Source organism: Necator americanus, chromosome III (genome assembly GCF_031761385.1).
Source record: "Necator americanus strain Aroian chromosome III, whole genome shotgun sequence".
NCBI classification, from domain to species: Eukaryota; Metazoa; Nematoda; class Chromadorea; order Rhabditida; family Ancylostomatidae; genus Necator; species Necator americanus.
The window spans coordinates 20,775,747-20,792,401 of record NC_087373.1 but is presented as its reverse complement, the minus strand read 5'-3'; the positions used below and the strand labels follow the sequence as shown (position 1 = coordinate 20,792,401).

General features: G+C 46.2%; 4 protein-coding genes across 8 annotated transcripts in view; 1 reads left to right on the top strand and 3 right to left on the bottom strand.

Annotated features, from left to right (window-relative positions):
- Positions 1-38: 38 nt before the first annotated feature.
- RB195_010301 (uncharacterized protein) lies at positions 39-1,955 on the bottom strand (the record flags this gene model as incomplete). Its single annotated transcript, XM_064191237.1, has 1 exon — positions 39-1,955. The coding sequence occupies one exon, from the start codon at positions 1,953-1,955 to the stop codon at positions 39-41; it is 1,917 nt and encodes a 638-aa protein (XP_064048820.1).
- A 4,513-nt stretch (positions 1,956-6,468) lies between these two features.
- RB195_010300 (uncharacterized protein) lies at positions 6,469-7,239 on the bottom strand (the record flags this gene model as incomplete). The annotated part of the gene is made up of 1 exon (XM_064191236.1): positions 6,469-7,239. The coding sequence occupies one exon, from the start codon at positions 7,237-7,239 to the stop codon at positions 6,469-6,471; it is 771 nt and encodes a 256-aa protein (XP_064048819.1).
- A 116-nt stretch (positions 7,240-7,355) lies between these two features.
- RB195_010299 (uncharacterized protein) lies at positions 7,356-9,179 on the bottom strand (the record flags this gene model as incomplete). Its single annotated transcript, XM_064191235.1, has 1 exon — positions 7,356-9,179. The coding sequence occupies one exon, from the start codon at positions 9,177-9,179 to the stop codon at positions 7,356-7,358; it is 1,824 nt and encodes a 607-aa protein (XP_064048818.1).
- A 475-nt stretch (positions 9,180-9,654) lies between these two features.
- RB195_010297 (uncharacterized protein) overlaps positions 9,655-16,655 on the top strand; it is a gene marked incomplete at both ends in the record, with an annotated part of 46,594 nt that continues 39,593 nt past the window's right edge. For 3 of the 5 annotated variants that reach the window (XM_064191232.1, XM_064191230.1, XM_064191231.1), the window contains 3 exons: positions 10,622-10,657; positions 10,847-10,946; positions 15,763-15,982. In XM_064191232.1, the coding sequence (XP_064048811.1) occupies positions 10,622-10,657; positions 10,847-10,946; positions 15,763-15,982 (356 nt within the window). Of the gene's footprint in view, positions 9,766-10,554; positions 10,804-10,846; positions 10,947-15,762; positions 15,983-16,655 lie in introns of those variants that run through there. The other 2 variants (XM_064191233.1, XM_064191229.1) reach the window with 2 other exon arrangements.

Sequence of the window (16,655 nt, the reverse complement as noted above, 5' to 3'; positions counted from 1 at the left end):
TCTCGAGGGTGGCTGTGAATATTTTGGGTGAAATTGTATCACCCTGTCGGACCCCCCCTCTTCACGTCAATGATGATGTTCTTGTAGAATGGCGAAATTCCGGTCGTGAAGTTACTGTACAACTCTCGAAGTACCTTTATATACTGAGTAGGGACGCCTTGGTTGTCCAAGGCTTCCACGACCGCTTCCGTCTCAACCGAGTCGAAAGCCTTCTTTAAGTCGATGAAGGTGAGACAGAGCGGCATCTTGTACTCTCGTGATACCTCGATGAGTTTCGAAACAGTGTGAATGTGGTCAATCGTGCTGAATCCTTTTCGAAACCCTGCTTGCTCGCATGGCTGTCCTTCATCCAAGACTTTTTCAATCCTATTAAGGATTACTCTTGTAAAGAGCTTGTAGATGACGGACAGTAGGCAGATTGGGCGATAATTGCCGATGTCATGTGGATCCCCCTTTTTATACAACAACACGGTCTTGCTGGTCTTCCACTGTTTAGGAACCTTGCATTCCGACAGATAACGTGTAAAGAGCCTCGCCAGGGTGCTGATGAGAACTGGCGGAAGATTCCTCAGATGTTCAGATCTTATTCTGTTAGAACCAGGTGCCGTACGATTTCTTACCGACATGATAACATGTCGTATTTCGGACGGGAGAACATGTTTGTCTGGAAAGACATGTCCGTCTTCCCTCAGATGGTGAGGAGGCAAGTGGACATGGCTGTCGAAGAGATCAGAATAGAAGTCGTAGATGATTTTCTCCATCCCCCTTCTCGATGCAATGGCTGTTCCCTTTGGGTTCCGGAGAGCAGTCATCCTCGTCTTGCGACTGGCGAAGTCTCGACGGGCATAGCGGATGCTTTTCCCCGCCTCTGCAGCTTCAGCCAGCACTTCTGCTCTTCTCTCTTTAAGGTCTTCCTTTATCGCCTCTCGGCAAAGCCTTGCGAGCTCGGACGTGAGTTCTTGGTTCCCTGCGGCTCGTGCTGCTCCACGCTGGCGTATCAGCTCAAGAGTTTCAAGAGACAGACGCCTCTTGGTGGTTTTAAAACTCTCAGCCTTCTTCGCGCAGTCGTGAAGGTGTTCGACAAGCCGGTCATATTCCTCGTCGATGTTGTCCATTGCAGAATCTTCCCAAAAGCCGGCTAGCGTAGCGAAGAGATCCCAGTTGATGGTAGTCCTGGGATTTCTCTCTCTGAACTTGGCGGCTTTCTCTGCTCTCCTTGTGAAGGAAAATCTTCCTCGGAGGAGGCGATGGTCCGATCCCGTATAGAACTTTGGTACAACACCGACGTCCGTCAGGCAGAACCTTTTATTGACGATGATGTGGTCTATTTCATTACGGTACCCTCCACCGGGTGACTCCCACGTCCAGCGTAAAGAAGAGGGCTTCTGAAATTGCGAGTTCCCATGGATGGTCTTAGTCGTCATGATGAACTCGGAGAGCCTCTCTCCCTGGTCATTCCATTGTAGGCCGTGGGTCCCGATGTGAAGTTCCTCCGGCGTTCTTCTTGGGCCAACCTTAGCGTTGAAATCGCCAACTATGACCTTGTAGAAGGCATGATCTTCTTGGTAGAACTTCTCCAGGTCCATATAGAAAGCTTCGACTTCTTCTTCTTCGTAGCTTGATGTTGGAGCGTAAACGACGAAGATAGTCAAAGCTGGTATTGGGCCACATCTTCTCATCCGCAGACGTCCGATTCGGGTCGTAAGTTGTTCAAAAGAGTCGATGTTCTTTGCCATACTCGTGTTGACGAGGACGCCAACTCCACCAACACCTCTACTGTCGCATGTTCCTAAGAACAGTTCTTCTCCAGTTTCATATACGGCGTTGAGAGGGTGACGTCGTCTCGTCTCGGTCAGTCCGATGACGTCGTACTTGATCTTCTTGGCTTGCATCATCAGATCTTCGATGGCCGCTTCCGATGCAAGCGTACGTGCGTTATAAGTACAGATCGCCATCCTAGTCCTTTTCCGTTTTGGTAGCCTACATGACTCCTGCAACGCCGTCCTACCTGGCGCTACCGTACCAGGCTTTCCTCCGGAATCAGGAGACTCTTTTCTATTACTGTGTTTTGCTTAAAAATTTTAAAACCCATGGGCAGGTTGCAAGCCTCTAGTCCCATGAGTTTCTGGGAGAACTTTCGTTCTCCCGGTGTGGACATGTGGAGCTTATTTGTTGGAGGCGACTCCAAACCGCCTCCCTTGCACCTCCCAGTCACTTGATTGCAGGCTTTTGGCCGGACCGACGTGCGGAATATAAGGATGTCATAAGTCAGTCCTGGCTCTGCAGAAACAGGGAGTCCATCCCCTGAATCCACCTGCGTCTCTGGGCAAGCGCAAGGTCGCTTTTGGTCCGCGATTAGCCCCCTATCCGCCACCCGGGGACGCGCCACGTAGCCTCGCGACTAACCGGCTGTGATCCCTCTAGTGAGGGAGATCCGTGGTGTTGGGCGGATAGGACTGTATAAGCCACGTTCAATTTTATACTTTCAGAGTTTGAAACCGAACTTGCCGAAACGTTAGCCAAGAACAAAGGATTATAACAAAATCGTGTCTGGCTCAGCATAAAGGCAGCATACCACGAATCTGACATGAGGAGGAAATTCAAGAAAAGTTAGAGATGGGGTTGTAGATTGCAGAAACCGTAGTGGTTCCGCTTATCTCTTCCTGATTATCGTGAAAACGGCGCGGGAATCTATTTCTTAGTAGGTACGATTCAATTGTGTAGGCTGGTAAGGAGACTTTTTTCGACGATTAAGGAGAGATGAGCCCTGATCCCGCAACACACAACACCATCTTTAGCTTTCCTTGCGCATTCCCTCGCCACTTCAGACTCGTGCCATGCTCCTTTCAAAGGTACAGAAAACGGAAACCGTAGAATAGAAACCCAGAGAAACCGTAGAGATCAAGTTGTGGATTGCGGAAACCAGTGTGACTCCGCTCGACTCACGTAATGGCCATCTGAGGGCTAGATCATGCTATATAATAGCGGACTTCTGTCACGTATATATAAATATATATATATATATATATGTATATATGTATATATATATATCATGTATTATGTATATATCAGAGCATGATCTAGCCCTCAGATGGCCATTACGTGAGTCGAACGGAGTCACACTGGTTTCCGCATCCCACAACTTGATCTCTTCGGTTTCTCTGGGTTTCTATTCTACGGTTTCCGTTTTCTGTACCTTTGAAAGGAGCATGCCACGAGTCTGAAGTGGCGAGGGAATGCGCAAGGAAAGCTAAAGATGGTGTTGTGTGTTGCGGGATCAGGGCTCATCTCTCCTTAATCGTCGAAAAAAGTCTCCTTACCAGCCTACACAATTGAAATCAATGAATAAGCTGATGAGGGGACCAAAATGTGCGCATAGAGGCGCGTTCTAGCATATCTAGTAAGAAATAGAGCGATTCCCGCGCCGTTTTCACGATAATAAGGAAGAGATAAGCGGAACCACTACGGTTTCTGCATCTACAACCCCATCTCTAACTATATATATATATATATATATATATATATATATATATATATATATATATATATATATACAGACTTCAGACTTTCTGTGGTGTTTACTTCGTTCGCCTTCACTGATCAACGAAAATTAATGTTAGTGCCGTTTTCCATGAAATTGGATCTCCAATAATCTTTCTTCCTTTTTTATATTATAACTAAAGGCGAAAGATTTCATTCTTCGTTCTAAACGCGCTAGTTCTACATTTGGAGAACATTCGAACTTCAGCTTGAAACCCTCCGTCGATACCGATACAATGTAGACACAATTTGAAAGTATTACTCGAAATTTGGGTTATCCTCCTGTTTCCCTCCAAGAGTTATCAATGAATGATGTTTAAGCACAAAATGACGTGAAAGACTTTATCCAACTGATAAAAACGTCTTGCTACTATTAAGCAGCCGTTTGCATGCGTATTTCCACTTTCTGAGAACGGCATACTACTAACTTGAGGCGAACGAAGAAGGAAATAGACACGCGGAGGAGTCATAAAGTTGAAAGGCAAAGCGAGTGGCCACGGCTACGAAACATCCTATTTACCTTTTGCGACATGCACACGAAGTTATTGCGCACCATTTTGATGCCGCCAGACCCGTCCCACCCTCTTCTAGAAGTATCTGGCGCCGGCGCGCCAACCCGACGCCGGTGGACTCGTCGCAACTCCTTCTATGGGTATCTGGCGCCGGTACACCCTTCTCACCCCCTTCTCTAGGTGTCTGACGCCGGTGGACCCTTCGCACCCGTTTCTATAGGTATTTGGCTCCGGCGCACCAAGCTGACGCCGAAAAGTGGACCCGTCTCAGTCCATTTTGTAGCTATCTGACGCTTGGGCACCAATCCGACGCCGAATGGACTCGTCGCACCCGTTTCTATAGATATCTGACGCTGCACCCGCTTCTGTAGCACCAATCTGGCGCCGGTGGACCAATCACACCCCGTATTATAGCTATAAGGCGCCGGCACACCAATATGACGCCGGTGGACCCGTCGCACCCGCTTCTATAGGTATCTGGCGCCGGTGGACCCGTCGCACCCGCTTCTATAGGTATCTGACGCCCGTGGACCCGTCGCACCCGTTTCTATAGGTATCTGACGCCGGTGGACCCGTCGCATCCCCCTTTTTGAATTTCGTGACTGACACACACACAGACAGACACACGTGACAGAATAAGCCCGTTATTATATATCATGATATATAAATATACATGATGATGTCATGATCATGATCATGATAACAAAATTCCATAACGCGGTTAGACGTGTCCAACGGCATTAGATAGGTGTGCAGACGCCGCAAAGCGGTAAATCAGGGTGTGATGGGTACTACTACGTCGCCGAATTAGTTGAAAAGCGGTAAATTAAGGTACGACGGGTACTACGCCGTCGATTTTGGGGTGCCGGTGCCACAAAACCGTAAAATGGGGTGCGACTTGTTCCATGGCGTCTGTTTGGTGCGCCGACGCCAAAAAGCTATAAAATGGGGTGTGGCGGGTCGTAAAGCGGTAAAATGAGGTGACGCAGGCCCAGCGGCGTTGAATTGCTGCGCCATAGTGCAGTAGTATCGCGCAGCAACTTCATGTGCATGTCGCAAATTCAGATTCATGGAATGCTGTCTTTAATCAGTTATCGCGAGTGAAGGGAACACCAGAGAAAGTCCGAAATCCGGCTTTAGCCACGTTCAGACTGGTAAAAAAATAAACGGCTTGAGTAGTGAAGTTAAATTTGCTCTAGAAACTTTTGATCGCTTCCTCAGCTATAATATAATAGAAGCAAACACCCTTCCAAGTTACACTTCCATTTCAACAGAAGTCCTGAAAACCTTTCTTAACGCATATTCTGCCAGGACCCACATTTGGGCCACGAAAAATAAACCTAGAGACGAGACGATCTGCGCTAAGAATTCTTCTTGTGTGAATCTTAGTTCACACAAGAATGTTAACAATTAAGTCTTCACAGTTGTTCTAACCTATTGGTGTTTATTTATCTAGTCAACCGGATCATATGAAAACAACAACCGAAACAGAAGTGGTATGCATTAGCACGAAATTGATTATGTTGGGATCTTTCGATGAAAAGATAATACGAGTAGAGGGGGGTTGGCTGCACTCCACCCCCTCTTACTTCTTCAAGTGAATAGCCAAATCAGCAGGGCCCCCAAACCGAAGCTTTATTCTTAGAGGATCAGTGATATGTAAGCTAAAATTACGAAGAGACAAAAAAGAACATAGAGCTTCCAGAAATAAGGGAGCAGTTGAGAGCACTCCCCTCCCCTCCCAACAACATTTTCACCGATAATGTTAGGTGTTTTACGAACGTGTTCACGTTCGGTTCCTCCTAGTCGTCCTGAAAAGATGGTGTAAGGAGCGGTTTTTCCGTGTCAATTTTTCTAGGCTGCTCGCAGAGTTGAGAGCCGCGTGGGCGCGCTGTTTGGCAGCTCTGCGCTTTTGGTGCTTATTGAGCGCACTGTTGTGAATAGTCAATAACCGAACTAAGTGGAGAGTCAGTCAGTTTCGGAGAATTGACGGACCTTTTTTCCGTTACTTGACAACTTTACATCCAGACTACTTCAAATTTTTGAATTCTATGGATGATTCATAAGTAAGATGAATAGTCAAGCACCAGCAAAGCCGCAGAGCCGCCAGACCAGGGGCAGTCGTTAGGTACCCGCAGCCGATTATCTGCAGCCGAATAAGTGCCTGCAGAAGAGGCTGTAGGTGAGCCAGAGCAGACGTATCTGAGTCCACCTATGATCACTAAGCCACGCACATCCATCATCACGTCACTGAGGTCATGTGCCGTGTTTGTATTGCAATTAAATGATAAAGTTGACTTCTAGGAAGGTCCAAAGAACGAAAAGGTAAGTGGAAAAGGACGTAGAAAATGAAAATGCTAAAAATGAAGAAAGAGCGTAGATTACTTACTTACTTAGATACTTAGATGGCCCGTCTTCACTCGACGTGCGGGCCCCAGCATCTCTTCCACTCGTTTCGTTCCCTCGCCATTGTCATCCAAGATGTTCTCAAGCTTCGTGAGTGACGATGACGAGGTCCTTGAGCCGTATCCAGCTGAGCTCTCAGCTGGTCCATCCGTGCAGCGAACACGTCACTCCATCTCGTTGGCGGTCTCTCTCGGGGGCGTTTAGCGTCCCTTGGGATCCACTCTAGCGTTCTTTTAGTCCATCTATCGTCGATTCTTCTCATGATGTGACCGGCCCATCTATGTTTTGCTTTCGATACATATTCCGCTGGGTCGCGAAGACGGGACATTCCTCTTAAGTCGGAGCTACGAAGACCGGCAAGGTGTTGTGTGCGCCGGTTAAACTTCAGGAGACATCTCTCAAGGGCTCTGTGGGTAGTAAGTAGCTTCCTAGACGTGGCTGCGGTGTCTGCCCACGTCTCCGCTGCGTAACAGAGCGCTGGAAGGACTGTCGAGTCGAACAGATGGGCACGAAGATCATGGTCCGTCAGTTGGTCCGTAGCTTCCCTGACGGCTGCGAATGCTGCCCATGCTGCTCTCATTCTTCTATTCAGTTCTTCCTTCAAGTCGTTTTCCATGTTCACAGAACGTCCAAGGTATACGTATGACGGAGTTTCCACGATTTGGGAGCCTTCAAGTTGTACTCCTCCGTCCTCGCAGTGCGCGTTCTTCATGAACTGTGTCTTCTTTCTGTTTATTCGTAGTCCTATTCTCTTCCCTGCTTCGTTCAATTCGTTGAGCATCGTTTCTGCTTCATTGGTACTGCTCGAAAAGAGAACGATGTCGTCCGCGAAACGAAGATTCGAAAGAAATCTTCCATCAACACGTATGCCCCTTTCTTCCCAGGATAGTGATTTCATTATCCATTGCAATGCAGCCGTGAACAGCTTCGGCGATATAGTATCGACTTGTCGTACCCCTTTCCAATGGGTATGGTGAGAGGGCGGTGGAAAAGCTGTATCCTAGTCGTGCATCGATCGTAGCAATTGGCTAATTTCCTCACATATGACGCGTCCACACTTTGATCGACCAGCGCTGACAGTATTGCATTCGTTTCTACGCTGTCAAAGGCTTTCTCATAGTCGACGAAGGTTAGAACTAGGGGCAGGCGGTATTCCCGGCAAACCTCTATGACCCTCGACACGGTCTGGATGTGGTCCAAGCAGCTGAACCCTTGGCGGAATCCAGCTTGTTCTTGAGGCTGGGCTTCATCCAGCGTCCTAGATATGCGTGTGAGGATGACCTTGGTGAATACTTTGTATAACACGCTCAGCAAGCATATCGGACGGTAGTTCCGAAGGTCCTCTCGGTCACCTTTCTTATGGATAAGAACGGTTCGCGAGGTCTTCCACTGGTCTGGGATCCTTTCTTTCTGAAGATAGGATGTCATGTGCGCTGCTAAGATTACATGAAGCGGATGGCCACCAGCCCGAAGAAAGTCTGCTGATATAAAATCAGGTCCGGGGACTGTGCCAGGTTTCATGCTCTTGATAGCGACTCGTACTTCCGAAGGGAGAATCCGTGGTGGAGCTTCGCCAGTGGGGATGATTGGGCTTGACACAGGAGTTGATGAACGGAAAAGGTTCGAGTAGAACCTCTCCGTAATGATTTCCATCTCACGACGAGAAGACGTGCGAGTCCCGTCTTCGCTCAGCAAGGTTGCTAGCGGAATATTATATTCGCGGAGATCCCTGCGGCACTTCTTTAGACTCGTTCTTCTTTGTGCTGCTTCTAGAATCTTCTTCTGCCTGTACTTCAAAAGATCCTCCTGCAACGCTTTTCTGCAGCTAGTGTTTGCTACTAACCGCTCAATGTGCGATGCATTCGGATCAAGCCTCAAAGCCCTTCTTCTTCCTAACAATTCCTTGGTGGTCTTCGAAATTCGATCCAAGTTTGTCGTGCGCGACTTCGAGGCACGTTCAGCACAGGCTCGTAATCCTCTGAGCAGCATCTCGTAGTCCACGTTTGGGTCCTCCTCGATGTGCCAGTCACCTTGGGACAGGGAGTCCTCGAGTACGCAATCGTCGTAGACGACTTCTTTTCTCCTTCGTTGCCGATAGCACATGTTCTTTTCCATCGTGTGGCTAAGTCGTATTTTCGCACGAAGGAGACGGTGATCAGAACCACTACAAAAGGATGGTACTACTGAGACGTCAAATAGACACCACCTCCGGTTGGTGAGTATGTGGTCGATCTCCGCACGAGTCGCGCCATTGGGCGATTCCCATGTCCACCGACGATGATCTTTTTTCATGAAAAGAGAGTTCCCATGAAAGAGGCGAGCGGCGGACAACAGCCCGGCGAGACGATTGCCATTTCCATTCCGGTCCCCTAGTCCAAATCTTCCAATCCTGTATTCCTCTTCTGTGGCCTTTCCTAGTTTTGCGTTGAAGTCTCCGACAACGACCTTGTAAAAGGACTTCTCGTTGTGGACTACTTCCTCCAGCTCCTCGTAAAACGCGTCCAATTCGGAATCATCAGCTGCTGATGTTGGTGAATAGCAGTTGATGATACTGATGGATTTTTGGCGCAGAGGGCGGAGGCGAAGAATGGCCAGACGAGGTGACAGGATCTCGTGAGAATCGACGAGATGGACGACAGATGGGTGCACAACGAAACCAACACCGCCTACATTTCGCGACGGAACCTTCTCTCCACGAATGACGAGTGTACCGTCATTCATCTGTCGTACGTCGCTCCTTCTGCACTTGGTCTCCTGCAGAGCAATCACGTGAAATTTGATACGCTCTGCAGCTCCGAGAAGGAATGCAGGTCGGCGTCTTTGGAAACTGTTCTCGCGTTGTAAGTACACAGTCTGAGACAGTCTCCATGGCGAGTCGTGCGTGTGTCGCCTTGGTCCAGAATCAATGACGTCCTGAGCAACCTGAGATTTGATCGCCTCTCACCGGTCGCCATACCGTCCGACGTCTGAGACGGCAGGGCCCAGTGTGCAGGGTACTGAGGCAGTGAATATGCTGGAGTGGCAAAGAGACTTTTCCCCAAACTAAGCAGCCATGCCACGGCGAGCTTAGCTTTCACCACAGGTCGTCGCCCAACCTATATGGATCAGGGAACCACCTTGCGACATTTTGCCAAGACGGTGGTGAATCTTAGCAGTGGTTTACTCTTAGCTAGGCTTCCGATTCCGAGAAGTCGGAATGTCGGATGTGTCGAACTCCTTCTCAGCTTGGGAGACCCTGCCGGAGGACGAACCTCCGCTGTGCATCGCAGTTCGACGCCCAGTGTCACCTCCACGCCACTATGAGGCGGTAAACCGTTGTGGAGGAGCGTAGATTTGTACAAGAAAAAACAGCATGGGAAAACATAAATGAAGCTGAAAATTGAAAACGTTGCAAAATGAAGTTCCAAAATGAAAGTTAAAAGGTGTAGAAACGAGAACCTGGTTTTTGAAAGATCCAGATTGAAGGAACTATTTAGAAGATATAGATGTATATTTGTATTTATACAGACTATTTAATCCATGTATAATACTGCTGTGGTTTGTAAAGTTTCGATTTGTTTGTTTTACATAGATAGAACACTATTATTTCCTATTTCTGGGATTCCGTATACAATCGTTTGATGTATCTCTATACGTAAGCGATCGATACTCCGTACAAAAGCAATACCAGAGATAACGTGCTCCCGCGAGGCATGCTTCGCACCTCATCAGACGATGGGGGCCGAAGATGGACGATGTGATGGGCGGGGCGTATGGCGAACGCAGCGCAATGCTCTGCAGATGCTATTAACAGCTGCGCAGAGCGATTAATGGTAGCCGTTGCTAGTCGTTTCCCCTAAGGATAGGTTGTCGCGGAGGCTGCGAGTACCTAACGATACGCACCCCGCCAAAACGGTTCTGAACTCTGCGGGCAGCCTTACTGAGCGAGTTTAACACATGTAGCTGAGCAGCTAAAGGAAGCACTCGAAAAGTGAAAAATTGAGATGTGGCGCCAATTCCGGAAATATTGTGTGATGAACGCGATCTTGTTGAGATAAAAAATACTAGACAATTCGTCAGCCATTTTTAGGTACAGTAAGCTAAACGTCACGTTCAGCATCACGGCATATTATTTATGCGTTTTCGCTGCCGCAAACTTTTAGAACAGTTCTGTATAAGCGCTGATGTTTCACTATTGGACAACCGCAACGAGCAAAACCGTGAGTTGTTGAGTTTGACACGACAACAATCATCAATATGTTGGAAGAATTTGTTCACTCATATATGTGTCAGTGGTTGCTCGAACGCTGACGTGAAAACTCGAAATCGATGCGCGTTGCGGTTATCTGGTGCAAGAATAGTGCCGGTGCTCATATGTTGTTCTTAGACACTGTATCGCTCTTGTTTAGAATTTACCATTTCTAAGAGTCGCGTTCACGTCATTTCTCCTCACCAGAAGAACAATGGAGAATGGAAACACGTCGACAGAGGTGGCTGGAAATTCACAAGGTAAGGTCATGTTTCGGTGTTTTTACGGTGTTTTATTCAAGTAATTTAGTAGAAGATACCTTACTAGTAACAGAGCAATTTGGCAAAATGTTTTTCCTCTAGCAGTCATAAACTTAGTCTAACATTGTACCTGGAAGCCAGTTGTTTGTTACAAATTGCCTAATGTTGCGTGCAGTGCTGGCCAACGTATACGGCTTTGCTTGCGGCTAATCATTTTGTTTGAACTTGTAAATGGTTATATTATGTGTCTCGAAAAGGAATCTGTTTGGTGCAAGAGCGATCAATGTGCTGTTTTTGTATTTCTGGAACGACTAGAACTGATATTTACTCTGATCATTTTACCAAATGAATTCTATGCGTGAAGTTTTATTAAATACCGAGAGAGTAGAGGGAGGTATCTACAAATATAAGAAAACTAGTTACTTCTTGAATAACTTTTTTTGCGAGATACGCAACGCTAACGGAGAAAGTATGGAATATCTATAGCATTTAAACTCGAATGTAGAATGATTATGAAGTGTGCAAAAGTGTCAGGTTTCTCCTCGCCAATGGAGAAAGCGACTGAAATTTGACAAAACTAATAGAACTCGTAGATGAGGTACTTCCGAATGAAGAGAGCCTGTAATACCCGAGGGATTCTAAGGCTCTGTATGGACCCTATCGGACAAGACATTGAGAATTAACGAACCGCACCTTCACGCATTCATTTCCAAGTTATCAAAGTAGTCGTTGCTGCATCGTGACTATTGTTACGTGCGCTTCGAACGATACGACAAATTAGGTAGGAACGGAATTAACAATAAAACTGCTAGAGAGTAGTACACGAACAGTTTTTCCGTTTGATTTTGTTGTTGATTTTTTTCCTCAAATGGATTAGACATTTTGGCGTTTGTGTAATTCTGGGCAACTGCAATATCCATCGGTAACTAAGTTGCATCCTTACCGTTGACAAGGTGACAGAGAATGAGATCAAAGAGGGCGCATACGGACTGAGCATCACTAATAATCTAGAATTTACAATAATAATTTAACAGCATGCTAGAATCGATGGATAATGACGTAGCTATAGATGTTGCAGCGTTGTCGCCCGAAACAAAATAAATGCCTGTATACAGTTCCGATTACGCGCCCCATATATAGAAACAAAAGTCCTGTTTATTGAACGTTTGAAGAACGAACATCATGCAACGGAAGTTCAGAATCTGATCGTGATACGAGTGGTATGCTGGTAGAAGAGTGGTGCTTGAACTCAGCAATTTTTGGTTATTTCGGATCTCTTCACAGTAGAACAAAGTTCCCAAAATTTCTTTGCAAATGGTATCATCTTCAGCTACATTAAAGATAACTTATTATTTTCGCAGCGTGTTTGCATCTGTGCAACTTCATTTCCTCCGTAGGAGTTCTCACTCTCGTGTGATTATCTTTCGATTTCCACGAGTGCTCAGTTTCTTGCCTATTAAGTTTGTAAGATCTGACGTAGTGATATGACTTTGATTTAAGGGCAACGTATCACGATTTTGGTGCGAACCCCACTACAAATGTGCAGAGTTAGGGTAGTAGATTGGTTCTACTTATCTTTCACTTATCGTCGTAAAAACGATGTGGGAACCACTTTGGTTTCTAAGAGGTACGTTAGAAGCCTTCTCTATATATCCGTTCCGGTCCCCTCAGAAACCTATTCATTGGTTTCACTTGAATAGGTTGGTGAAAAGACATCAGCGGTCCTCGACCGCTCATTCATGGATGCGGGACGTGAAGAAGAGTGACGCGTTGCAACAAAAATCGTCGTAAAAAACGTTCTCCACGATGTTTTTTTTGCGACAATTAGAGGAGTGGAATAGTGGAACCACGCTGGGTTCCGCAATCTACTGCATCCATCCTGTTCGATCCTCAGCTAGAGCTCACGTAGGATCAATCTATCCGTTGCTTTTCCATTCTGCGAAAAGTTACGTCTCGACTGAATTGCCTACCAACGGTAAATGTCTTCATATCTTCTTTTACCACCTCCTTCCAAGACTTTCTCCCACGATCAGGAGGCCTTTTCCAGTTTGTGTCTGAGAACATCCTCCTGGCAATTTGGAGAAGATGATCAAAACGTGACCACGGAAGCGAAGACGGTTTTCTGTGACTAGTTCATAAGCCCGAGAAAGATGTTAGTGTTTTCTACGTGTCATGCACTGGTAAATCATACCAACTTCCGCGTAATGCTTTACGGCAGTGTTCTGTCACACTAGTCGCCAAACAGTTAGCCTGACAGTCATGTAAGCTTGACCCCATGTAGTCAATCTTCTCCATCACGGTTGACTGCGCTGCCCATATCCTGAATCCGTACGGTCAACCACAGGGACCTGATCACGGATTTGAATGCCGAATGGGCTACAGCGTACCTCTGCTGAATATCTCTCGCCGCTGCTATCGTTTTCCATATACAACTCAAATATCCAGTTAATAGGTTGCCCGTTCACTCTTATTTCTTCTAAGAGTCTCGAGGAGACCCCCACCACCCTGCATAGATTTGGCAGAGCGGAGTAGCAGCCATAGGTTGCAACTAATTTTGATACTAAGTTCATCACATGTTGAGGTTTTATATTGCTTTCCACGAATACAACAACACCGTAGGCCTACTCGAGATCGGTCAAGGGGCACCTTTATGGTGCGAAGACGATGTTGGGAGGATACTGATCAACTGTCTTTCGCATGATGTCATCAATGGCAAAATTGAACAGAAAAGCTCCCGCTAGTGCCTTCTACCACTCCAGCTTCCACTTCGAGTAGTGAAATGCATAGAATGATTTTAGAGAATCTAAAAAGCTTTCAAAGCTGATGTTCGAACCGCAGCAGTTGTTCTTCCATTCTTATCGTTAATTGAGCGTACGAACTTTTCTGTAATTCCATCTTCGCGAAGCGCGATGAAGAGAAGCTTCAATGGGGAGAGTTGAAAGGAACTTCGAAATTCAGAAAAACAAACCGTGCAGGCTTCGAATACCGCTGCCACACTTCGGTCACTCTCCTTACAGTGATCACCTGATCAATTGTCGATCAGCCAGGGGTTGAGCCGGTTTGTTCACCGTGTTGGGTTATTCCTTTGCAATGTTTGATAAGCGATGATCCACTCCAAAACCTTGTGCATTACCCGCAGCAATGATATTCCTCGGTAATTACTGGGTTCCGTACCGGATAGCTTCTCGTGGGGAGGAATTATAATAGCGTGTCTCCACGAGTCACGAATCCTTTCGTCAACCCATATTGAATGGATGATCTTCGTCATCTCACGAATCGAAGGAGAAAGAGATTTCGGGATTTCTGCGCTAAATCTATTGTCTCCGCCACAATTTTCTTTCGTACTTTTCTGGTCACTGACTGGAACCTCCAACTTTTTCGGTCGTTGCTCGCTGATCGATGTGTCTGTCGCTTGTTGGACGTGTAGAAGTTCAGGGAAAGACTGCGATTGCCTGTTCAGCAAGGATTTGAAATGTTCCCTCCCTCTTTGGCAGTGTTAGGGACGGCCGGGTGTGTGTAAAGAGGTCCTGGCGGAATTTCGAGCATGTCCCTGACATGCCTCGTCAGAGCAATTAGCGATGGTGCGTATTCTAAGGAGATTCACTTTCGTTGGTACCTAAATAACTGACTCTGCTTATCTATCGCTAATCATACGCTGCATCACCGGCTGGTATATAATTCACTATCTACAAAATTGTTTTGGAGAATCAGACATATCCTGCAATTTTGTGATGTGAGGTGCAATTTTGTGATCGTACCAGGATCAAGAAAAATCCTCACGTGAAACATGAGATAAGGATGTATCTGATAGCTTCAAATTATGTTTATAAAAACTCCGTTCTTTCGTTAAAACGAAACATTCCAGCTTCAAAAGCAACGGTAATGAGAATTATCGTTATCCTGTAACTCCCAAGCTTTCTTGTAACCTAATTTATTTGCGCACAGAGGGACCTTCTGTATCTCTGACTTCTTGGAACTTACACTTAGTGTTAGAGTACTCTGCAAACCAGCAGTCATACAAATGCGGCTCTTAACGTTGATCTAAATTCCACCTGGTTGTTGTAGTCAATGCTGGCAACTGACAGCCCCATAGTCCAATTTAAACAACAACCAAGATTGCTAACAAACTTTATTACGGCTAACGTTTCGGCGTCATCGCCTTCGTCAGAGCATGGAAAGTCAGATTATTTGTGATATATCCTCTCAAATGCCTCATCCAGAACAAGTCATCATTCCCTAAGATTCTACATCCAAAATCGAAACCAAAAGAGTTCAAATCGTCGTGCTTACCTAGGTAGCCGCGTTGCCGTGATATTAGCGGACCTTCGCGTGATAGAATCGCTCTGCTAATGCTAATTTGGATGCGACCCGCCTATGACCCCATAGAAAACCCGCAAAGATTTTGATTTTTTTTTTTGATTCAGGGCCAGCTCGTTGGTCACAGCTATGCATTCTTCCTTTCTATTCATTTTTGGACTTTTAGCGTTTATCCAAAACACCTCCAAAGTTCTGGGAGCTGAGTTGCAATCTCTATGCCAAGATTCAACGAAAGTCGAACTTTTGCACTTCTCGAAGATGTGGCAGCCTTGTATTTTCTATTTACCATCATCGAAAAATTTAGTGAAACAAATGCTGAGTAGACCAATGTGTGTTACCGTGCTACCTTTCTATGATACAGATTTTATAAGATTTAGAACACTATACACTTGCCTTCAATGGTATGTCGAGGATTGAGGAAGAGCATTCTACTTTTCGAGCACTTGTGAAAACTGTGAACTGTCTGTTCTTATGAACCTTATATTCAATATTGATTTAGCATCCCATTCATCTGGTAGCAACGGGTCTGATGCACCTTCACATGAAGACCAAAATCCACGGAATACAGAATATAAACAGGGGATGGAAATGATTTTCGAAGGAGAGAAGCCTGAAGAGCGTGGCGACCATGTAGTTGATGCTCACTTCGAATGCTCAGGGCTTGAAGTAGTGTGGTTGAACAACACAGGTCTAAATGACTCTTCGGCGAGTAAAGAAAGGTTCGCTTTTCCTTATTTCAACAACTAACGCACTATTTGCTTGAAATTTTTTTTTTCGAGAACTATGGATTGGTTTTTTGGTTTATTTCATAGTAAACGAATGCAGGTGTAGACCTCAGTTAATCTGTGGCTGACAACATAGATCTGTCACTAACTAGCAACGAATGGGAATGGGATAATTCACAACGGTTTCGAAAGGATGTGGATCACCGCATTACATGACACTTGCTACTGGATAGAGGAATGGGCTGCCGTTGCGTCGGTAGCTACGCGCGCAACAACAAACAACGATTCATTCTCATTGCCGCGGTTTTCTCAACGTAGCGCTTCGGATCGAGAAGGGACTCTTGCTTGCATCACCGCTGTCTCTCATCGCTGCTCTCACCAGCTAGCAATGTTCCTCATCCGACCACAACCGCTCCTCTTCCAGGGCAGCTTCTTGCACAACTGCACTGAGCTTCCGGTCGTTTTGATAAACCATATCAGTCGTCTGGAGGAAGGTGCTGCGCATCTGATAAGCGGCTCCGCTGTGGCTGCATGGTCGGTAAATGGTTCGAAACCATACATCAGCAAATTAAGCTTTTCATGTCTCGGGGGTCGATAAATTAGTACCAGAGTAGTATGGAAAGATAAAAACGCTGTCTTGGCACATCGGCTAGCCGTGCAAGTCATT